The sequence below is a fragment of the Mauremys reevesii genome, linkage group 5 (genome assembly GCF_016161935.1).
Source record: "Mauremys reevesii isolate NIE-2019 linkage group 5, ASM1616193v1, whole genome shotgun sequence".
Taxonomy (NCBI): domain Eukaryota; kingdom Metazoa; phylum Chordata; order Testudines; family Geoemydidae; genus Mauremys; species Mauremys reevesii.
This window is the reverse complement of record NC_052627.1, coordinates 78,338,712-78,357,033: the sequence shown is the minus strand read 5'-3', so window position 1 is coordinate 78,357,033 and position 18,322 is coordinate 78,338,712. Positions and strand designations below refer to the sequence as shown.

General features: G+C 41.9%; 1 protein-coding gene across 4 annotated transcripts in view; it reads left to right on the top strand.

Annotated features, from left to right (window-relative positions):
- Positions 1 to 2,746: 2,746 nt before the first annotated feature.
- DCTD (dCMP deaminase) overlaps positions 2,747 to 18,322 on the top strand; it is a 34,999-nt gene continuing 19,423 nt past the window's right edge. The window contains exons 1-3 of one of the 4 annotated variants that reach the window (XM_039539198.1): positions 2,747 to 2,805; positions 11,908 to 12,019; positions 18,113 to 18,248. In XM_039539198.1, coding sequence (XP_039395132.1) covers positions 2,762 to 2,805; positions 11,908 to 12,019; positions 18,113 to 18,248 — 292 coding nt within the window. In that variant the 5' untranslated portion in view covers positions 2,747 to 2,761. Of the gene's footprint in view, positions 2,806 to 5,124; positions 5,294 to 11,907; positions 12,020 to 18,112; positions 18,249 to 18,322 lie in introns of those variants that run through there. The other 3 variants (XM_039539197.1, XM_039539200.1, XM_039539196.1) reach the window with 3 other exon arrangements.

Sequence of the window (18,322 nt, the reverse complement as noted above, 5' to 3'; positions counted from 1 at the left end):
TTTGATAGGTATACTAAGAATGAAACTGGCAGGAGAATTGTTTGCAATAGCAATGGAAGCTGTCCCACAGGATGGAATGCTTTTCTGAGGTCAAGGAGAATAAGTAGATAGAAGGAAGTTACATCTGCAGAAAAAGGTGAATAACTATAAAAGGAAAACAGTTCCCCTGATATGTCCAAAGTAAAGCCCAAGTTGCTAATGCTCAAGGCTATTGATATGTGCTGGAAGAGATGAGAAAAGGCTATTAAGAATTTTGCCGAGAAAGGCAAGGTTAAAGCTGAAGTGGTGGTAAGAGAGAATGTCATGGTCAGACCTGAAGAAGAGATCTGTGTAAGTTCAAAATCTTATCTCTTTCCCCAACAGAAGCTGGTCCAATAAAAGATATTATCTCACCCACCTTGTCTCTCTAATATCCTGAGCTCAACATGGCGACAACACTGCATGGTTAAGGAAGGCTTTTTAAGAAGTTTATGGACAGTAGCAGATTTTAAAGCATTGGGAACAGGTTCCAGACAATGGAAGTAATGTAGGAAAGCAAGGAAAAGAGACAGGAATTAATGATAAAAGAAAAAGAGTCAAGAGAGTAGGTAATTTTCATAAAGGGCTAGATGATGTCAAATGTCCACAAAGAACAAGGAAGGGTGTAGAAAGGGAAAAGAAAGCTAAGAAAAGTGTGAGCAGGTATTGCAGGTGGTGGAGATACTGTCATGAAACAGGCAACTGTATTCTGAAAGCAGAAAACAAATCCCTGGAAAATAATTGGGATTAGAGTGTGGTGTGAGTGGGTGGAGAAGGTAATGTTCTGAAACAGAGGGGGCAAAGATTGCCCGAACCATTGGAAATAAGAATAGAAGATTTACTTTGCAAACCAGTGGTGTAACAGGGTTGGCACCCACCTCTCACGAGTGCCCCCTTCTAGTAACCCCTTTCGGTGGTTTTCAGGCAGGTTTGTCAGTGACACAGCGCTCTGGCCACAGCATGTTAACACTGTCTGCATGTTAACCAGCACAAACCCCTTTAAGGGTATACGGTCCACCGGGACCTATCTCAGTACCCCTCTGGTGGTGTCTCCTTCTAGCCCTCCCTGGGCTGTGGTCTTTAAGCAGTCGAGCCCTGGTATGGGGCTGTATCCCCAGAGCTTCCTTCCTGGAGACCCTATCTTCCTGAAGCCCTCCCCAGGCTCAGTCCCTACACAGTTCTAGCAACCAGCCAGGGGCTCCCTCAATGGTTCCTGAGGCCCTGCTGCTCTTCCAGGCAGCCAGGCCTACAGTCCTTTCTTCTCCTGTTCTAAGCAGCAACTGACTGCTGTACTGCGCTGCAGCTCCTTTTATACGGCTGATTGGCTGCTTCCCCTGCAGCCACTCTATCCTGCTTGGAGGACCTCTCCATTGCTCCTTCCCCAGATAGATAGATAGAACCTGTGCTGTTGTCTTTTGAGGTACTGGTCTGTGTAACAAGGGAACTTGATGTGCAAAGAATAGTGTGGGTTTTGATGGAGACAAGTTGATTAAAAGCAGAAACTGGTCAGGGCTGTAAATATTTGCTTGCTGATCCAGAGGAAGGATCAGCAAGCAAAGGTTTGAATGAGCAAATTCAGTTGGAGAATCTACTGGTATCAAAGCAATGAGTAGTGAGACAGGGTAATTTTCTGAGGAGCAAGGCAATGGAGAGAGTGTCTAACTGTAACCAGAGTGGTCAGTGTTGATGGGAATGGGCAGCAAGGGATAGATCACTTGATGATTACCAGTTCTGTTCATTCCCTCTGAAGCATCTGGTATTGGTCACTGTTGAAAGACAGGATACTGGGCTACATGAACCTTTGGTCTGACCCAGTATGGCCCATTGGCTGTTCTTATGATGGCATGAGTAAAATAAGAAAATGATGGGGGATGAGAAGAACTATTGTATGTCTATGGATATTCTTAAGTGAGATGATAAACAGGACAAAGCTGTGATGGTAAAAAATGGAAAGTATATTAGAAGAAATATAAAAATATGTTGTCAATATGCTTGTTCAAGTCCCCAGTGAGGGTGAAGTCTGCAAAGGAGACTTCAGAGAGAATCAGGGAGAAGATATTAAAGAGTTTTCTCCTTCCCCCAGGAAGGAAGTTGGATTTAGGAGGCTGATAAACTACAGAGATTTTGAAATTGGAAGACAGAGAATAAGATGTTCAAAAAGAGAAGAGATCTTGGAGGAGAGAGTAGAAAACTTGAATTCAGTGTTGGTCATACCTTCAATACCACCATCTTTACTCAAGCTGTTCAAGGAAGCAACATCCTGGGAACATAAGGAAGCAGTTTATGCAAGCTGGCAGCAGTCTGAGAATGGGGAAGAGATCAAATTTACAAGAAATAAATTAGCAAAACCAGTCCCATATCAATGTAGAGAAACCCAAGAATATGGCAAAAAGTTAACCATATTCCTGGGATTTCTCTACACTGATTCTTTTCCTGAGTAATTGATGAACAGTTGCCAAGTGGTTAAATATTTAGCATATGAGTCTCTTTTGCAACTAACTGGCTTCTCCATTGCAAGGACATCTCAAATGTTTGTAATCCACTTGATAGGTTAAGTGGCTAAATGTAATATTATGTATTGACATCTATACAAATGTGCTTGCAATAGGCATTGCTGAAAACTCTTAAGAAAAAAGAAAAGAAAACTCAGGAGGAACTTCTAACCTCCCTCTTTATATGATAGGTTTTCTGAAATACTTCAGTTTTCTTCACTTTCTCCTCCTCTGGAACAAAAGAGAAATGAATGGTGAAAGAGCTAAAATGTCAGATACATAGGCAACAAAAACAGTGAGTGAAGTACCTGAGAGAGGTTTTGCTTAAACCTGTTTCTTCCAGAGCTCACGCCTACTTTAAAGATAAAGTTTATATTAAAACTGCACAAAATAGTCTGAATAGTTATTTTACAAACTATATCTATTTATTTGTTGTTGTTTTTAACATGATCCTGTTTGCAAAGTGAGTGATCAGATTTTTGGCTGAATTTTATATATTATTCCTTGGCTGGAAAGTGTAGTGGATGTAGACAGAGAGAATTGTCTGCAAAGGTACCTAATCATTTTAGATTATGAAAAATTCACTGGAGGGAGCACTACCAGTGAATTTCTGGCTAAACAAAAAAAACACTGCAAGAAACAATTGCTTATAATTTTACTGTAATATATTATTTCTTCAGGGCACAGAAGAGAAAAAATAATTTGTTGTGTGTGCGTAGCATAAAGAAATAAACTGTTTTTGAAATGTTAAATATTTATTATGGTTTGTCTTCAGAACCATAAACTTTGCAAATAAGAAAACTAACTAGGAACAAAACCTAATTTAGAATGGATAATTGTAGCATTAATTCTCTGTTTTATACTTAGGGAAGGCACATATATGCATACAGATACCAGAAACTTGTTTAACTGCTAAATTATTCTCTGGAGAATAAGATTTATTAAATAAGTGTTCTTTAACTTTCCATGAACAACCATAATCAGGTCTTTCATTTCACCTTCAGGCTCCTGTCTTCCCTGCAGATAATTATTTAGTTAATTTTCTTTTCCTTTTAATTTTTTTTTCTGTTTCAGTTAACTATAACTTTGCAAAAACATTTTCTGTACATATGAAATTAACAGAGTTAGAGACATGATTATGTAGTCCTTGCTCAGACATTAAAGTAAATGGAAATTCTGCCTGAGTAAAGGCTGTAGGACTGATCTCTTGTATACCTGGCTACTGCACTGACAGACTTTTCAGGTTTACGAATGAACAGGAATACTGTACATATCTGAAATGAAACATCTTCCATCTTGTAGTTCCCTATGCTCAAAAATGATAGTCTGCTGATTCAGAACTCTAAAGAAGCTCTTTACATTTAAGCGATAAGGACCTCTGTTTTGAGCCTACTACTAGTGTCCACTTCAAATACTTAGGGATGGATTTTTGCCAGTCCTTTTGTATACTCTCTACCTCCTCCTCACAGCCCTGTGCAGCAGACAGCCATAAGTGCAATTCTTTCTTGCCCTCATTTGAGTGCCACGACTGCAGAGCAAGTGCTGCCAGCTACCCTAACAGGATAGACAGGAAATTAGACCACAGATTGCTGGCAGAGCTGGCCAGCCACAGAAGGGAGCACATAAGTAGCATTATATTATGCACTGGATCTTGAATCTTTACTTGCACTGTATTAGACACTGTATATGTAGGTATACTCCAGTTGTCTGAATATCTTTTGAGACAGCCAAAACTTTTGGCTAGGTGGTGGATAAATACAATTCACTTTCTATATGAATTTCATATTCTGGGGACAAAAATGAATTTTAGATAACCTAAATTTTTTATAATTGGGGTTTGAATAAACAATATTTACTTGTAAAACATCTGTGTGAAATGCACATAGTGTATGTGTCTATGCAAAGACCCAAGAATAAGATGCAATGTGTGGCAGACCCTCAGTGAGGAACACACAAAAATTATTCATGCAAGAAACTTAAAATGCTGTTGGTTTAATTTCCTTCATTTAAACTATAGCCCCAGGTTAGAGCCTTGCAAACTCGCGGATATCTGCTTGATAACCGTGGATGCGGTGGATATCTGGGGACCATGTTTGCGGATCACGGGATGCGGATCCCTGCAGGGCTTCATCCATGGTACCTTACTCCTGATGTAAATAATTTCCAGCCCCAGAGGGGAGAGTGGCCCGGTTTGTGTGAAACAGCTGACTCTGGGATTCAACTCCGAGATGTCCCGGGGAACGAGGGATGTTTGCAAGCTGCGCATGGGTGTCCAAAGTCTGCCCTCCGCCGCTCCCGTGGCTTTTGTGGGGAGCAGAGCCATCGGCACTGGAGGACAGACAAGATATTTTAATCGTTCGCTACTATGGGGGGGCGGTGACTTCATATGCGTTCACCCGCAGGGGGCTGCTGGCACTCGGTCCGGGGCAGGGGACCACGCGGACATCCTGTCAGCAGCGCAGGCCCGGGGGCCAGTTCTGCCTTCGCAGCCTCCTGCGCTGAACAGCAGTGAACGGGAGCAGGGGCCGCACGGCCCCACTCCCGTGGGACTACGACTCCCAGCATGCCATGCGGCCCGGGCCGCCTGGCCGAGATGGGGCATGGCATGCTGGGAGCTGAAGTCCCGTGCGCTCCCCTCCCAACCCAGCACAGCGGCCCCGCCCCCTCCTGCTTTGGCGCCAAAGAGCACGGGCACCGCGCGTGTCTATGGGCAGCAGCAGCGGCGGAGTCGGTGTTAGCGAGATGAACGGGGATCAGCCCAGCCCCTGCGGCCAGCTCAACGGGTACAGCCAGCGGCCGCCCCCGGGCTCCATCCCGGAGGCGGGGGGAACCGCCCCGGCCGCGTGTCTCGGGGAGCTGTTGGGGGTCACCCTGGTTCCCGTGGCTTCAGGCGCCCCCACGCCCCGGGGGTGCTCCTGCCCTGCTCTGGCTGAGGCGCGCGCTGTGGTGCAGCCCCTGCCCCGGGGGAGGGGAGGGGGGACTAACAGCAGCGCGGGGGTGGGGCGCGGCGCCGCGCGCGGTTAATTGCTGCTCTTCCTCCATGCAGAGAGGGAATCCACAGAAGTAGGGTCTTTCCGTGGGGTGCGAGTGAGGGCGGGGCGGGGGCTGAGCCAGCTGCTGGATGCCCCTTGGGCCGGGGGTGGATGGGATGGGGATGGGAAGGAGGACGATGGGGGGCTGGTATCGTGGATGGGGCACTGCACAGTACCACGGGCTAATGATGTGAAAGCCCCTTCAAATAACAGCCACCCTGGGCTTTAGGGGTGACACGGCTGTGCTAGAAGGGTTTATAATATGCCCATTGCCCTGGAGTCTAGATAAGTGCTACTCACTAGCAGGCAGGGGTGGGTTAGCGTCTTAAGCCTCAGGTTCAAATCCTCAGTGGCAGTAGAGCCCTTCCGAATTAAATAAATTGAGTCCAAATGTATTGCCAGTGCGAGATTGTTCCTGAGTTCGCGTTTATTAATGTTCTTTGCCAAATCTGATTTAAAATCTTCCCACATGAGAGGGTTTCTGCTTCTTCCCTTGAGTCTATTCCACAACCTGTTAGATTTTACTTTCTGGAAGCTTTTTCTGTTATTTAGTCCAAATTTCCCCTCTCACTTATATCTAGTTATTCCTGGTTACATGCTACTTTGTTCCACTAAATCTGTCTCTTTGATGTTTACATCCAGATATATCTTTCTGAAAATATCTTTAAAAAGGCCTTTACTCTTCATGGATACTACACTCCTCTTGGCATGTTTCCTGATAGTTGGTATTTGCCCCTGTGCCCTTGGCCAAAATTTCCATGCACAGACCCTTCCTGAAGTGTGCTAATTAATTGCTGCTCCCCAACCCAAGATGCGGCAGCAGATCACTGTAGCTATTTGTATGAAAATACTACATAATTTGCAAAGTTTATTGAGATTAAATGTGTAATGTAAAAGTAACTTTACCATCACTGGTTATCTTCTAGACACTCTCTAAAAACTTCAAAACCCATTGAAAAACAGGTATTAATGTATCTTGATTATATAATAATTGTTTGCAGTTCTGTTTTTTTTAAATCCCTGCATGCTAAAATGGTTGCACACTATATATGGGGTAGGTTAGGGCAGAATGTATATATAGTCTTGTCCATCTATGCCAGCTGTATTATGGCAACAATTCCAAGTTTCATGCAAAGATTGGAGGATTCTGGGGTTACTTATCACAAGTAATCATTTTGAGAACTGGCACAAACTTGCCACTGTGATTGTATATTGGCTCTCTTGTGGACTTAAGCCCTGGTCCTGTAATTGACTCCCAGCAGGTAGAGCTTTACTGAAGTCATTGGGACTTTTGTGAGAGTGCCATGCCAGCAGACCATGGAGTCACTTAGAGGAATGGGTCCTGAGTCCTCTACACAGTAAAGCATTTCCCACAATCCTGGAGCTACAGATCCTGATCCAAGAATTGTTCATTCTTTTAGTTAAAGCCAGGGCCGGCTCCAGGCACCAGCTTAGCAAGCAGGTGCTTGGGGCGGCCACTCCGGAGAGGGGCGGCAGGTCCAGGTATTCGGTGGCAATTTGGTGGAGGGTCCCTTACTCCCGGTCCGAGCGAAGGACCTCTGGCTGAATTGCCGCAGATCGCAATCTCTTTTTTCTTTTTGTGCTGCTTGGTGCGGCAAAACCCCTGGAGCCGGCCCTGGTTAAAGCACCCCAGATTCAGTATGCCTCAGAACAGACAGGCATAAAGAATACAAAAATAATTAAATTCCCAAAATGATTCTGTGAATGCAAAATACCGTGTGAATTGTGGAAACATTATTCACTCTTACAGAGTACTCAAGAGGGACTGATTATTGCTAAAAGGCCTGGAAATTGTAAACATAAACAATATTATCTTCTGTAAAGATTTTGATTATAGCCTGTCTTCTATGTGGGGGGTAACGTGCAATTGTAAGGAATACTCTTTATTCTTTGCTGGAAAATAGATATTTATATATATTTAAGTATCACCCCTCAATAACCATATGGGGGAGGGAAGAAAATCTAATTAAAGTAAAGGAATCAACTAATTTTCTTGACCAGAGGCTATAAATAAAACAATTAGGGGTGTGGGGAGGGAAGTTAATAGCCAGAGGTCAAGTCCACATGTTCCTTGTGCCTCCCTGGGAGGTGGAGCATCACCCAAGACTCCAATTCCTGAATAAATATGCAAATCCTGTCAATTGAATATGGCAAATTATTGATGATTGATTTCCAGGGACAGACTTAATGTTATATAAGCCCTAATTCAGATGTGGCTGTAACATGTATATAGGTCAGACAATGAAAATAGAGGAAAAAACTACAAATATGAATAATAAGGCCAGGGATTTAAGGCCCAATATTCCTCAGACAATACTTTACAACTGCATTGACCTCAGTTTACTCTGGTTTGAGAGCAGAGCCAGGGTCATAGTCTATTTCAGGATTCTCCACTAAATCTTCCATAATTTTTTTAGTGAACTCTCCCCCCCCCCCCTTTTTTTTTTTTTTTTTTTCTAAATGCAATTGTTGCATTTTCAGGTGTTCTGGAACTGTATGTGTGTTGCCATAACTAACTTGAAGGCTATCTGGACTAAAAAAAAAAGGCTATTGAGATGCCTTATTCATAAGGTGACTTTTTTTTAAACTGAAGAATAACTTGTGTTCTTCTTAGCCAGGCTGGAGGTGTAATTTGGAAAAAAAACATTATTCTTTACATTTCAGTTTCTCTTTATCTCTTGCTGCTTTCAATATATCATTTTGCACATTGTGGCATACACATTGCCAGTAATTCTGTAATTTGTAGAAGAGACATCTCTTTCATCAGGGATCTTTTGAAGAAGTAAGCATGATAGTTGTACATTTTCTACTTTGCTCTCCGCTTTCATTTTGTGGGAATTATCATCCCAATATTTTTATCAGTTAAATTCACAGAGCCTTGGAACACATCACAGTGTTCAGCCTTATTAAGATATGTGGTAGATATCTGATAATTTCCTATGGTAATTTCTAATCATATAGTTCCAGGTTTCACAGATTGGGGGTTAAGAATGGCAACTTGCTAAAATATGCTAACTTTACATGCATCTCCACCAGTTTGTCTGCTCCTTAGTCTTCAAGCTCCTTTCTTGTGTGAACTTGACTGCACCCCTAGCTTGGATGCTACTAAATCAGAACAGTAGCATTTTATGCAATTCTGTGCTGGTGTAAATAGGTTCCCATGGTGCTGGGAGTAGAGAATCTGGCCAAAGTTGTTGTTGTTAGTCATAAGTCTGTCCATAAGTGCCATTAAAAGACAAACAAACCAGAACTGTAGAGCTCTTTCTTTCTTTCTGTTGATCTTGTAGTATGTCACTTCTCTAATCCATTCATGCAAAGTTGGTACCTTGGAGGATTTCCAGTCATGTGTTATGTAGAGTTTGGCACACAAGAAGAATAAATGTAATAGCTTGGTCCTTTGTTCTAAGTAAATATGGTTTCCAGGAAATAGTTTAGCAACAGAGATTGCAGGAAAAAATGTTCCTCTTTCCCTCTATTCAATATAGCATTAGCTATTTGGAGGGCTTCTTCCAGAATTTGTATTTGTCATATATTAAACATAATGTGGAGCTATCTCCATCATCAGTGATACATCCCCACAATTTTTACTGTGAATCTTGCTCAATTTGGATTGATTTTAAGGAAGGTAGCTTTTAAAGTCTCTTCCATTTGTGATTTCATCTCCCCCCACCCCCTTTTTTTTTTTTTTGCTGTGTATTTCAATGAGACTCTAGTCTCACTCAAATCTGTTGAAATTAATTCATTCAGATTGTCACAGCTTGACTACCCTGAGGCTGTGATGATGTGTGAGTATTGGGACTTCATGACAGGTTTCCAGTTTCTCCTTTTCTATCACACTGTCATCCTTCACCAAGAATTGTTCCTTCCTTCTAGGGCAGCAGGAAAGTCCTCAGGCCAGTGCTGGCAGAATCCTTTACTTGTGCTGCATATTTAGGATAGAGGGGTGACTAATGTTTTGCCTGTCCAGCATTACAAACTTTTCTCTCCCCAGGAATGGAGAGTATGAAAATTTCCGCTATCAGGAGAGAGTCAAATTTCCACATTCACAACCTGTATTTTTAATAGTGGTACTACTAGCTTCTGGACTGCTTCCCCACCCAACTTTTAGAACAAAATAACATAGGAAAGACCCTTGCTGTTAAATCTCCTTCTTAATGTAATTTTGTATGCAGAGGGCTTCTGACTCTGCATTGCTCTGAGGTGTCCTGCTGTCTGATGGGAGGCCACCAGCTGCTGAAAAGTGCCTCTGAGGCCCCTCTTGCAGAGCATTCTCCATTGTCTTGGAGCTTTTTACTAGAGTGGAGAGTATTTCACAACTTTCTTCTCTTCCTATCTTTCTGATATTTTTAACCGGGGTCTTTAGTAACAGCAACTCTAGATTAAAAAAGAAAAGAACTTTGTTCCTATATGTTTTTACAGGTTATCTACCATGTTTTATATAGGGGCTTGGCTACACTTACAAATTTGCACTGCAGCAGCAGTGTGTGAACACACCCCTCTGCAGCTGCAAATTGCGGCGCGCCAGTGCCGCAGTAGCCCAGCCCCCAGCAGCGCGCGCTCCCAGCCGCTCCCAGCCCCCCCCAGGGGGAGTGGAGGGAGGACAGCGCTGGGAGAGTTTTTTCCTCCTGGCGCGCTTTGCTTGAGCGCACTGCCTGCGCGGCGCCGCGCGCGCTTTGCTTGTTGCCATAGCCTAGAATACTCTGTGGATGACTGGAGAACTGATGGGATTATGAGATAACAAGTGATGTTTTTTTGTGTTAAGTGCAGTTGGGAAAGGAAGAGTTTATGGTCAGTTTGTAGTTTCAAGCTCTTTTTCTGTTTTGAGGTGTCTGCTTAGCTCAAATATGTTACAGCTGAGAGAAAATATTTTTGTGAGAGATTTCTTGCACCCACTTCTTCAACTGTGGGATATGGAAGTACTCAGTACAGTTCTCCAGTCTTCCCAACACTCCTCAGCAAAAAATAGGGAAGACAAAATTTTTATTTATTAAATTAAAAAGGAAGCAGAGGGAACAAACTACTACCTTTCAAGCTGCCTATATATAGGTAGTAGTTCCCTCCCCCCCCCCGCTTGCTTATATATAAAGGGTGTGGAGAAAGGAGCACAAATTCATTTTGCTCCTTTCAGTTTTTTGCAGCTCACCTTTAAAGGGCCTGTACCTGAGCAAGACTTTTTACTCTTGATTTTTTTAAAACAAATTATTACGTAACTGTTTGGAGATATATTGCAGGAGTCTCCTGCTTGAGATGGAAGAGTTGATAACTTTTGCTGCTATACCTGCTTCAGTGCTTGTATATTGTGGTGAACAGTGAGTAAATGCCTTGATAGATAATAGTCTCTGTGGTGGGGTAGGGTGGGTTATGCAGATCAGTTCTCTTTCTGTGTTTTTTGTTGTTGTTGTTGTTTAACCTCAACATAACTTGATGCATGAAACTTTTTTTTTTTTCCAGTTCAGGGAAAAGGCTGGAAGGCTCACTTTAAAGCTGGACACATGCTCCCATCATCCTAAATGCATTGTTTAAAGCCCTATTTACCTGTTTATGCTTGATGAGATGTGTTGACTCATATGATAGGGAACAAGATGGGGGAGGCGGGGTGAGACTGGCAGTTTGTAGCTGCTTCTGTGTGTGGCAGGTTTGTTCTGCAGCAGATGCATGATAAGGCCATTTGAACCACTTGTAGCCTGATTGTACACATCAGGAATAGTGTAGGTGTTGTAAATGAAGGCAACTTATGGTCGTAGTGGCAGCAAGAGAGAGGTTTAACCACAAAGAGCGATTTCAAACACAAGTCTGCTTAATAATCTTTATTATTGGCCATAACAAATAGCCTGAATCAGATGTTTGCGATTAGAACAATGGGCATAAGAGATTACATTGCCTGAGTGGAAAGAGTTTCGGTAATATAGGAACAGGGGACATCCTTTTCTGAGAGATATGCAGGTGGTTATCTTTGAGGGATAGACAATACCTGGCATTGAGCTATTCAAAGACTGAATTATTTCATCCAAAGCTGCAATTTATGATCGCCTTTTGGCCTCTTTTGTTTGAAGGGAAGTGTTGCTTGTAGGTTCAGGGCAAAACACTGATATGCTTTACCATTAAACTTCTGATGTGAATCCATAACATTCAGGGACAGATTCTGCTCTCGTCTACAATGGTGTAAATCCAGAGTAACTCCACTGGATTTTAGATCAGTGTAACCAGGAACAGAATCTGGTCCCCAGTGTGTTTGGAAAGCAAGTGATAAAAGGGCTTTACTTTATCTCTTTAAAAATAAATAAAAATTAGGAAATGAAAGCTAAAGCCTCTTTATTGACTGCCTGTTCTATTTGATTTTGTAGGTTTGGCAGTGAAATGCTCTGTAAAAAACGGGAAGACTATTTGGAATGGCCTGAATATTTTATGGCAGTAGCCTTCTTATCAGCACAAAGAAGCAAGGATCCAAATTCTCAGGTAAGAAAGCAGCATGCAGGAGTAATGTAATATAGGTTGTATTGCACTGTGTATCACACACCCAGTTTATATACAGTGGATTTTCATTAGAAGTTATTTCAATATAGGGCTACCCAAATTAGAGCGCAGTGGGTGCTTTTGCTACAGGAATTTTGTTCATGGGTTTGGCCTCAGATATAGCTCTGTCATTACTTATGTTACTATGTGAACATAAGAATGGCCATACTGGGTCAGACCAAAAGTCCATCGAGCCCAGTATCCTGTCACCGACGGTGACCAGTGCCAGGTGTCCCAGAGGGAGTGAACCTAACCGGTAATGATCAAGTGATCTCTCTCCTGCATCCATCATCTCCCTCCCTCAAACAACAGAGGGGCTAGACACTATCTGTACCCCATCTGGCTATAGCCACAATAATGGACTTAAACCTCCATTTATTATCTCTCTTTTTTTTAAACCTTAGTATAGCTTTTTTCACTTCACTTCACAGGAGTTCCATTTTTTGACTGACTGTGTGCTGTGTGAAGAAAAAAAGATTTTTTTTTTTTTTAAACCTGCTGCCATTTATTTTCATTTGGTGACCCCTATCTTATATATACATATATAAAGTTATAACTTTTCCTTATTCATTTTCTCCACACCACCCATGATTTTATATACCTCAATCATATCCCCCCCTTAGTCTCCTTTTTTCCAAGCTGAAAAGTCCTAGCCTCTTTAATCTCTCCTCATCTGGGACCCGTTCCAAACCCCTCTGAACTTTTTCTAATGCCAGTATATCTTTTTTGAGATGAGGAGACCACATCTGTACACAGTATTCAAGATGTGGGCGTACCATGGATTTACATAAGGGGAATAAGGTGTTCTCTGTCTTATTCTCCCTTTAATTATTCCTAGCATCCTGTTTGCTTTTTTGACTGCCACTGCACACTGTGTGGACATCTTCAGAGAACTATCCATGATGATTCCAAGATCTTTCCTGATTAGTTGTAGCTAAATTAGCTCCCATCATATTTGTATGTATAGTTCAGGTTATTTTTTCCAATGTGCATTACTTTACATTTATCCACATTAAATTTCATTTGCCATTTTGTTGCCCAGTCACTTAGTTTTGTGAGGTCTTTTTGAAGTTCTTCACAGTCTGCTTTGGTCTTAACTATCTTGAACAGTTTAGTATCATCTGTAAACTTTGCCACCTTACTGTTCACTCCTTTCTCCAGATCATTTTTTAATAAGTTGAATAGGATTGGTTCTAGGACTAACTCTTGGGGAACACCACTAGTTACCCCTCTCTATTCTGAAAACTGACCATTTATTCCTACCCTTTGTTCCCTGTCTCTTAACTAGTTCTCAGTCCATTAAAGGATCTTCCCTCTTTCCCATGACAACTTAATTTATGTAAGAGCCTTTGGTGAGGGACCTTGTCAAAGGCTTTCTGGAAATCTAAGTACACTATGTCCACTGGATCCCCCTTCTCCACATGTTTGTTTGACCCCTTGAAAGAACTCTAATAGATTAGTAAGACATGATTTTCCTTTACAGAAACCATGTTGACTTTTGCCCAACAATTTGTTTTTCTATGTGTCTGACAATTTTATTTTTTACTATTGTTTCAACTAATTTGCCTGGTACTGACGTTAGACTTACCGGTCTGTAATTGCCGGGATCACCTCTAGAGCCCTTTTTAAATATTGGCGTTACATTAGCTACCTTCCAGTCATTGGGTACAGAAGCTGATTTAAAGGACAGGTTACAAACCATAGTTAATAGTTCTTCAATTTCACATTTGAGTTCTTTCAGAACTCTTAGGTGAATGCCATCTGGTCTCAGTGACTTGTTACTGTTAAATTTATCAATTAATTCCAAAACCTCTTCTTGTGACACTTCAATCTTTGACAATTCCTCAGATTTGTCACCTACAAAGGACTGCTCAGGTTTGGGAATCTCCCTAACATCTCGGGTGACCAGATGTCCCATTTTTAAGGGACTCTTATATAGGTGCCTATTACCCCTCACCCCCGTCCCAATTTTTTTCACACTTGCTGTCTGGTCACTCTACTAACATCCTCAGCTGTGAAGACTGAAGCAAAGAATTCATTTAGTTTCTCCACAATGACTTTATCATCTCTAAGTGCTCCTTTTTTATCTTGATCGCCCAGGGGCCCCACTAGTTATTTAGCAGTCTTCCTGCTTCTGATGTACTTAAACATTTTGTTGTTACATTTTGAGTTTTTCGCTAACTGTTCTTTAAACTCCTTTTTGGCTTTTCTTATTACATTTTTACACTTAATTTGGCAGTGTTTATGCTCCTTTCTATTTACCTCACTAGGATGTGACTTCTACTTTTTTAAAAGATGTCTTTTTATCTCTCACAGCTTCTTTTACATTGTTGTTAAGCCACGGTGGCTCTTTTTTAGTTCTTTTATTGTGTTTCTTAATTTGGGGTATACATATAAGTTGGGCCTCTATTATGGTGTCTTTGATAAGTGTCCATGCAGCTTGCAGGGATTTCACTCTAGTCACTGTACCTTTTTAATTTCTGTTTAACTAACCCCCTCATTTTTGCATAGTTCCCCTTTCTGAAATTTAAATGCCACAGTGTTGGGCTGCTGAGATGTTCTTCCCACCACAGGAATGTTAAATGTTGTTATATTATGGTCACTATTTCCAAGTGGTCCTGTTATAGTTACCTCTTGGACCAGATCATGCGTTCCACTCAGGACTAAATCAAGAATTGCCTTTCCCCTTCTGGGTTCCTGTCCCAGCTGCTCGAAGAAGCAGTCATTTAAAGTTATTGAGAAATTTTGTCTCTGCATTTCGTCCCGAGGGGACATGTACCCAGTCAGTATGGGGATAATTGAAATCTCCCACTATTACTGAGTTTTTCGTTTTGTTAGCCTCTCTAATCTCCCTTAGCATTTCATCGTCACTATCGCTGTCCTGGTCAGGTGGTCAGTAATAGATCCCTCCTCTTATATTCTTATTAGAGCATGAAATTACTATCCATAGAGAGTCTATGGAACATGTGGATTCATTTAAGATTTTTACTTCATTTTGATTCTACATTTTCTTTCACATATAGTGCCACTCTCCTCCCCCCACCCCCCACACGACCTGTTCTGTCCTTCTGATATATTTTGTACTCCGGAATGATTGTGTCCCATTGATTGTCCCCACTCCACCAGGTTTCTGTGATGCCTATTATATCAGTATCCTCCTTTAACACGAGGCACTCTAGTTCACCCATCTTATTATTTAGACTTCTAGCATTTGCGTACAAGCACTTTAAAAACTTGTCATTGTTTATTTCTCTGCCCATTTCTGATGTCAGATTCTTTTTTATAAAAGCAGCAAAGAGTCTTGTGTCACCTTATAGACTAACAAACGTTTGGGACCATGAGCTTTCGTGGGTGAATACCCACTTCGTTGGATGCATGCATCCGACGAAGTGGGTATTCACCTACGAAAGCTTATGCTCCCAAACGTTTGTTAGTCTATAAGGTGCCAGAAGACTCTTTGCTGCTTTTACAGATCCAGACTAACATGGCTACCCCTCTGATATTCTTTTTTATGTGAATGTTTCTCATCTGATCTGGCCCATACTTTATCCTCTTCCATCTTCTCCTCCTGACTAAAACCTAGAGAATCTCTATCAATAGGCTCTCCTCTAAGAGAAGTCTGTCCGATCCCCATGCTCCTCTGCAGCAATCGGCTTTCCCCCATCTCTTAACATTAAAAAGATTGCAGAGCATTTTTTAAACTAAGTGCCAAAAGTCTGGACCCACTTTGGTTTAGGTGGAGCCCATCCTTTCTGTATAGGCTCCCCCTATCCCAAAAGTTTCCCCAGTTCCTAATAAATGTAAACCCCTCCTCTCTACACCATCGTCTCAGCTGCACATTGAGACTCTGAAGCTCTGCCTGCCTACCTGGCCCTATGCGTGGAACTGGAAGCATTTCTGAGAATGCTACCATAGAGGTTCTGGATTTCAGTCTCTTTCCTAGCAGCCTAAATTTGGCCTAGTACTTGATCATCATGTGGCTGAGGAAGCCGAAGCTCTCCTGTTGATACCATCTACACAGCCATGGATTAACCTCCAGAACTTGTGTCCCTGCCTGGATCTGTACTCTCAAGTGGGAGCATGGATGAGAACACATGCCCCTCACTCCCAGAGCCCACATTAGTCACTGCTGATCTGCTCAGGTCATAACTGGCAGTATCATTAGTGCCCACTTGAATCATCAGTATGTGGTAATGGTCAGAAGAACCTCAGAAACCTTTTTGTATTTCTCTGATGCAATCTCCAGGCAGACAGCACAGCTGGGACATCATGTCAGGTTGGCAGATGGTTTTCCCCCATTCCCCATAGAAGGGAATCCCTGACAACCAGCATTTTAAGCTGCCGCCTCTTGGCTCTAGTGTCTGTGACCCTCCCTGCCTGAGGGACAGGTGACATTTCCTCCTCAGCCATTTGAGTCTGGTCCTCACCACCTGTTGCAGGTATTGCATACCAGTTCTTGACCAAGATGGATCAGGGACCTGGGTGGGGATGGAGCACTGTCTGTCTGAGGTGACCAGCAGCCAATCTCTTTCCTGTAGAGTAGCCTGTTCGCCTTCCTATTCTGATGCTACTATAGTCCACTTGCATCCTCTGTCCCAGATGTTTCCACTTGCATCCCATCAATGAAGTCATCGTACTCCCAGATACTAGGCAGAAGAGTCAGCCCCTCCTGCAGCTCTCTTACCTTCTTCCTGGGGGATTCCATCAACAGAGACCTCTCACACTGGGTTGTTCCTGAGCCTGGGTTTTGATAGCAGGCACATGCAAGCCACATATCCAGCAAGTCAAGACTAGGGCTTGGGTGGAAGCCTTCAGGGTCAGGATGCCTGTCTGCCAGGGCTCTCACAGGTGCAGACAGAATAAGAGCTAGCAGTGGTATTGGCAACGTACAGTTTTTCACCCATTGCAAGGTCTTCCTTGTAGGGTATGCACAAGTTAAGGAAAGGAAAGAGGGGGAAAAAATGGGAATAAGTGCCGACAGTTTTGAGATAATTTGACAAGCAAAATTTGATCTTAGATGGCTAGATCATATTTTTTTCCATATCTGATTGAAGTTTCTTCTCCTCCCCTTTGAGGCACTGCAATTTATTTTACTCTTGGGTTGCATGGGTTTGTTTGTTTGTTTGTTTTTGCTCCGCACAGAACTCCTGACTAGTATTCACACCCTTTGCCTTCTTCCGTAGTCCTCCCTGCAACCTGCTGTTAACAGAACAGCTGAGAGAAAAAGGGGGAAGATGGGAGAGTGAAATCCCAACAAAAATACAGGGATGAGAAGATGCCCACTATCCATCACTACTCAGTTACTTGCTGGCTGTTGTATCCTAGACCTCCTTACTCTGCTCAAATGTTCTTTTTAGGGCCAAATCCTCAGCTGGTCTTATCTAAGAGCTCATCTGTATTTCTATTACATAGAAATAACTAAATTTGTTTTTAATTTGTACATTTAGTGATTTAGGCTTAATCAAAATAAGACAGTTTTTTATGCCAAAATAAATCCAGCACACAGAGTTGGAGTGATATAATAAAAGGTAAGAATTAAAACATGTGTCTAGTATTTTGGTGCAAATTTGTGTGTAGACCAGACCTAAATCGCTAGACCTATGCCAATTTATAACAGATTAGGAGCGGACCCTTAGGCTCTCTGCCTGCAATCTTACATGATTAAGGGTTTACAGGACTGGGCCCTTCAGTTGTAAATTTTATGGATTTTGTCTCTTCTTGTCTGTGGCTTGCATACTATTAAATAATAGTAGGGCTGTCAATTAATTGCAGTTGAGGCAAATGATTAATGCAAAACAAATTAACTAGATAAAAAAAGTCACAATTAATTGTGGTTTTAATCATATGGTTAAATTTGAAAATGTAGAAAAACATGCAAAACTATTTTATAATTTAAATTGGTATTCTATTAGTTTAACAGTGCAATTAAAACTATGATTAATCATGACTTTTTTTTAAATCATGATTAATTGCAATTATTATTTATTTTAAATCGTGTGACTGCCATAAATGATAGTAAATATCTGTTTTATGTAGGTTGGTGCTTGCATTGTGAATTCAGAAAACAAGATTGTTGGAATTGGATATAATGGGATGCCTAACGGTTGCAGTGATGATTTGCTGCCCTGGACGAGAACAGCACAGAGTAAGCTAGACACAAAATATCCTTACGGTAAGGAACACTTTCTAGGCAAGGCTTCCTATGTGTTGCAAATTAGACTCATCATTTAAATATGAGCGTCCAAA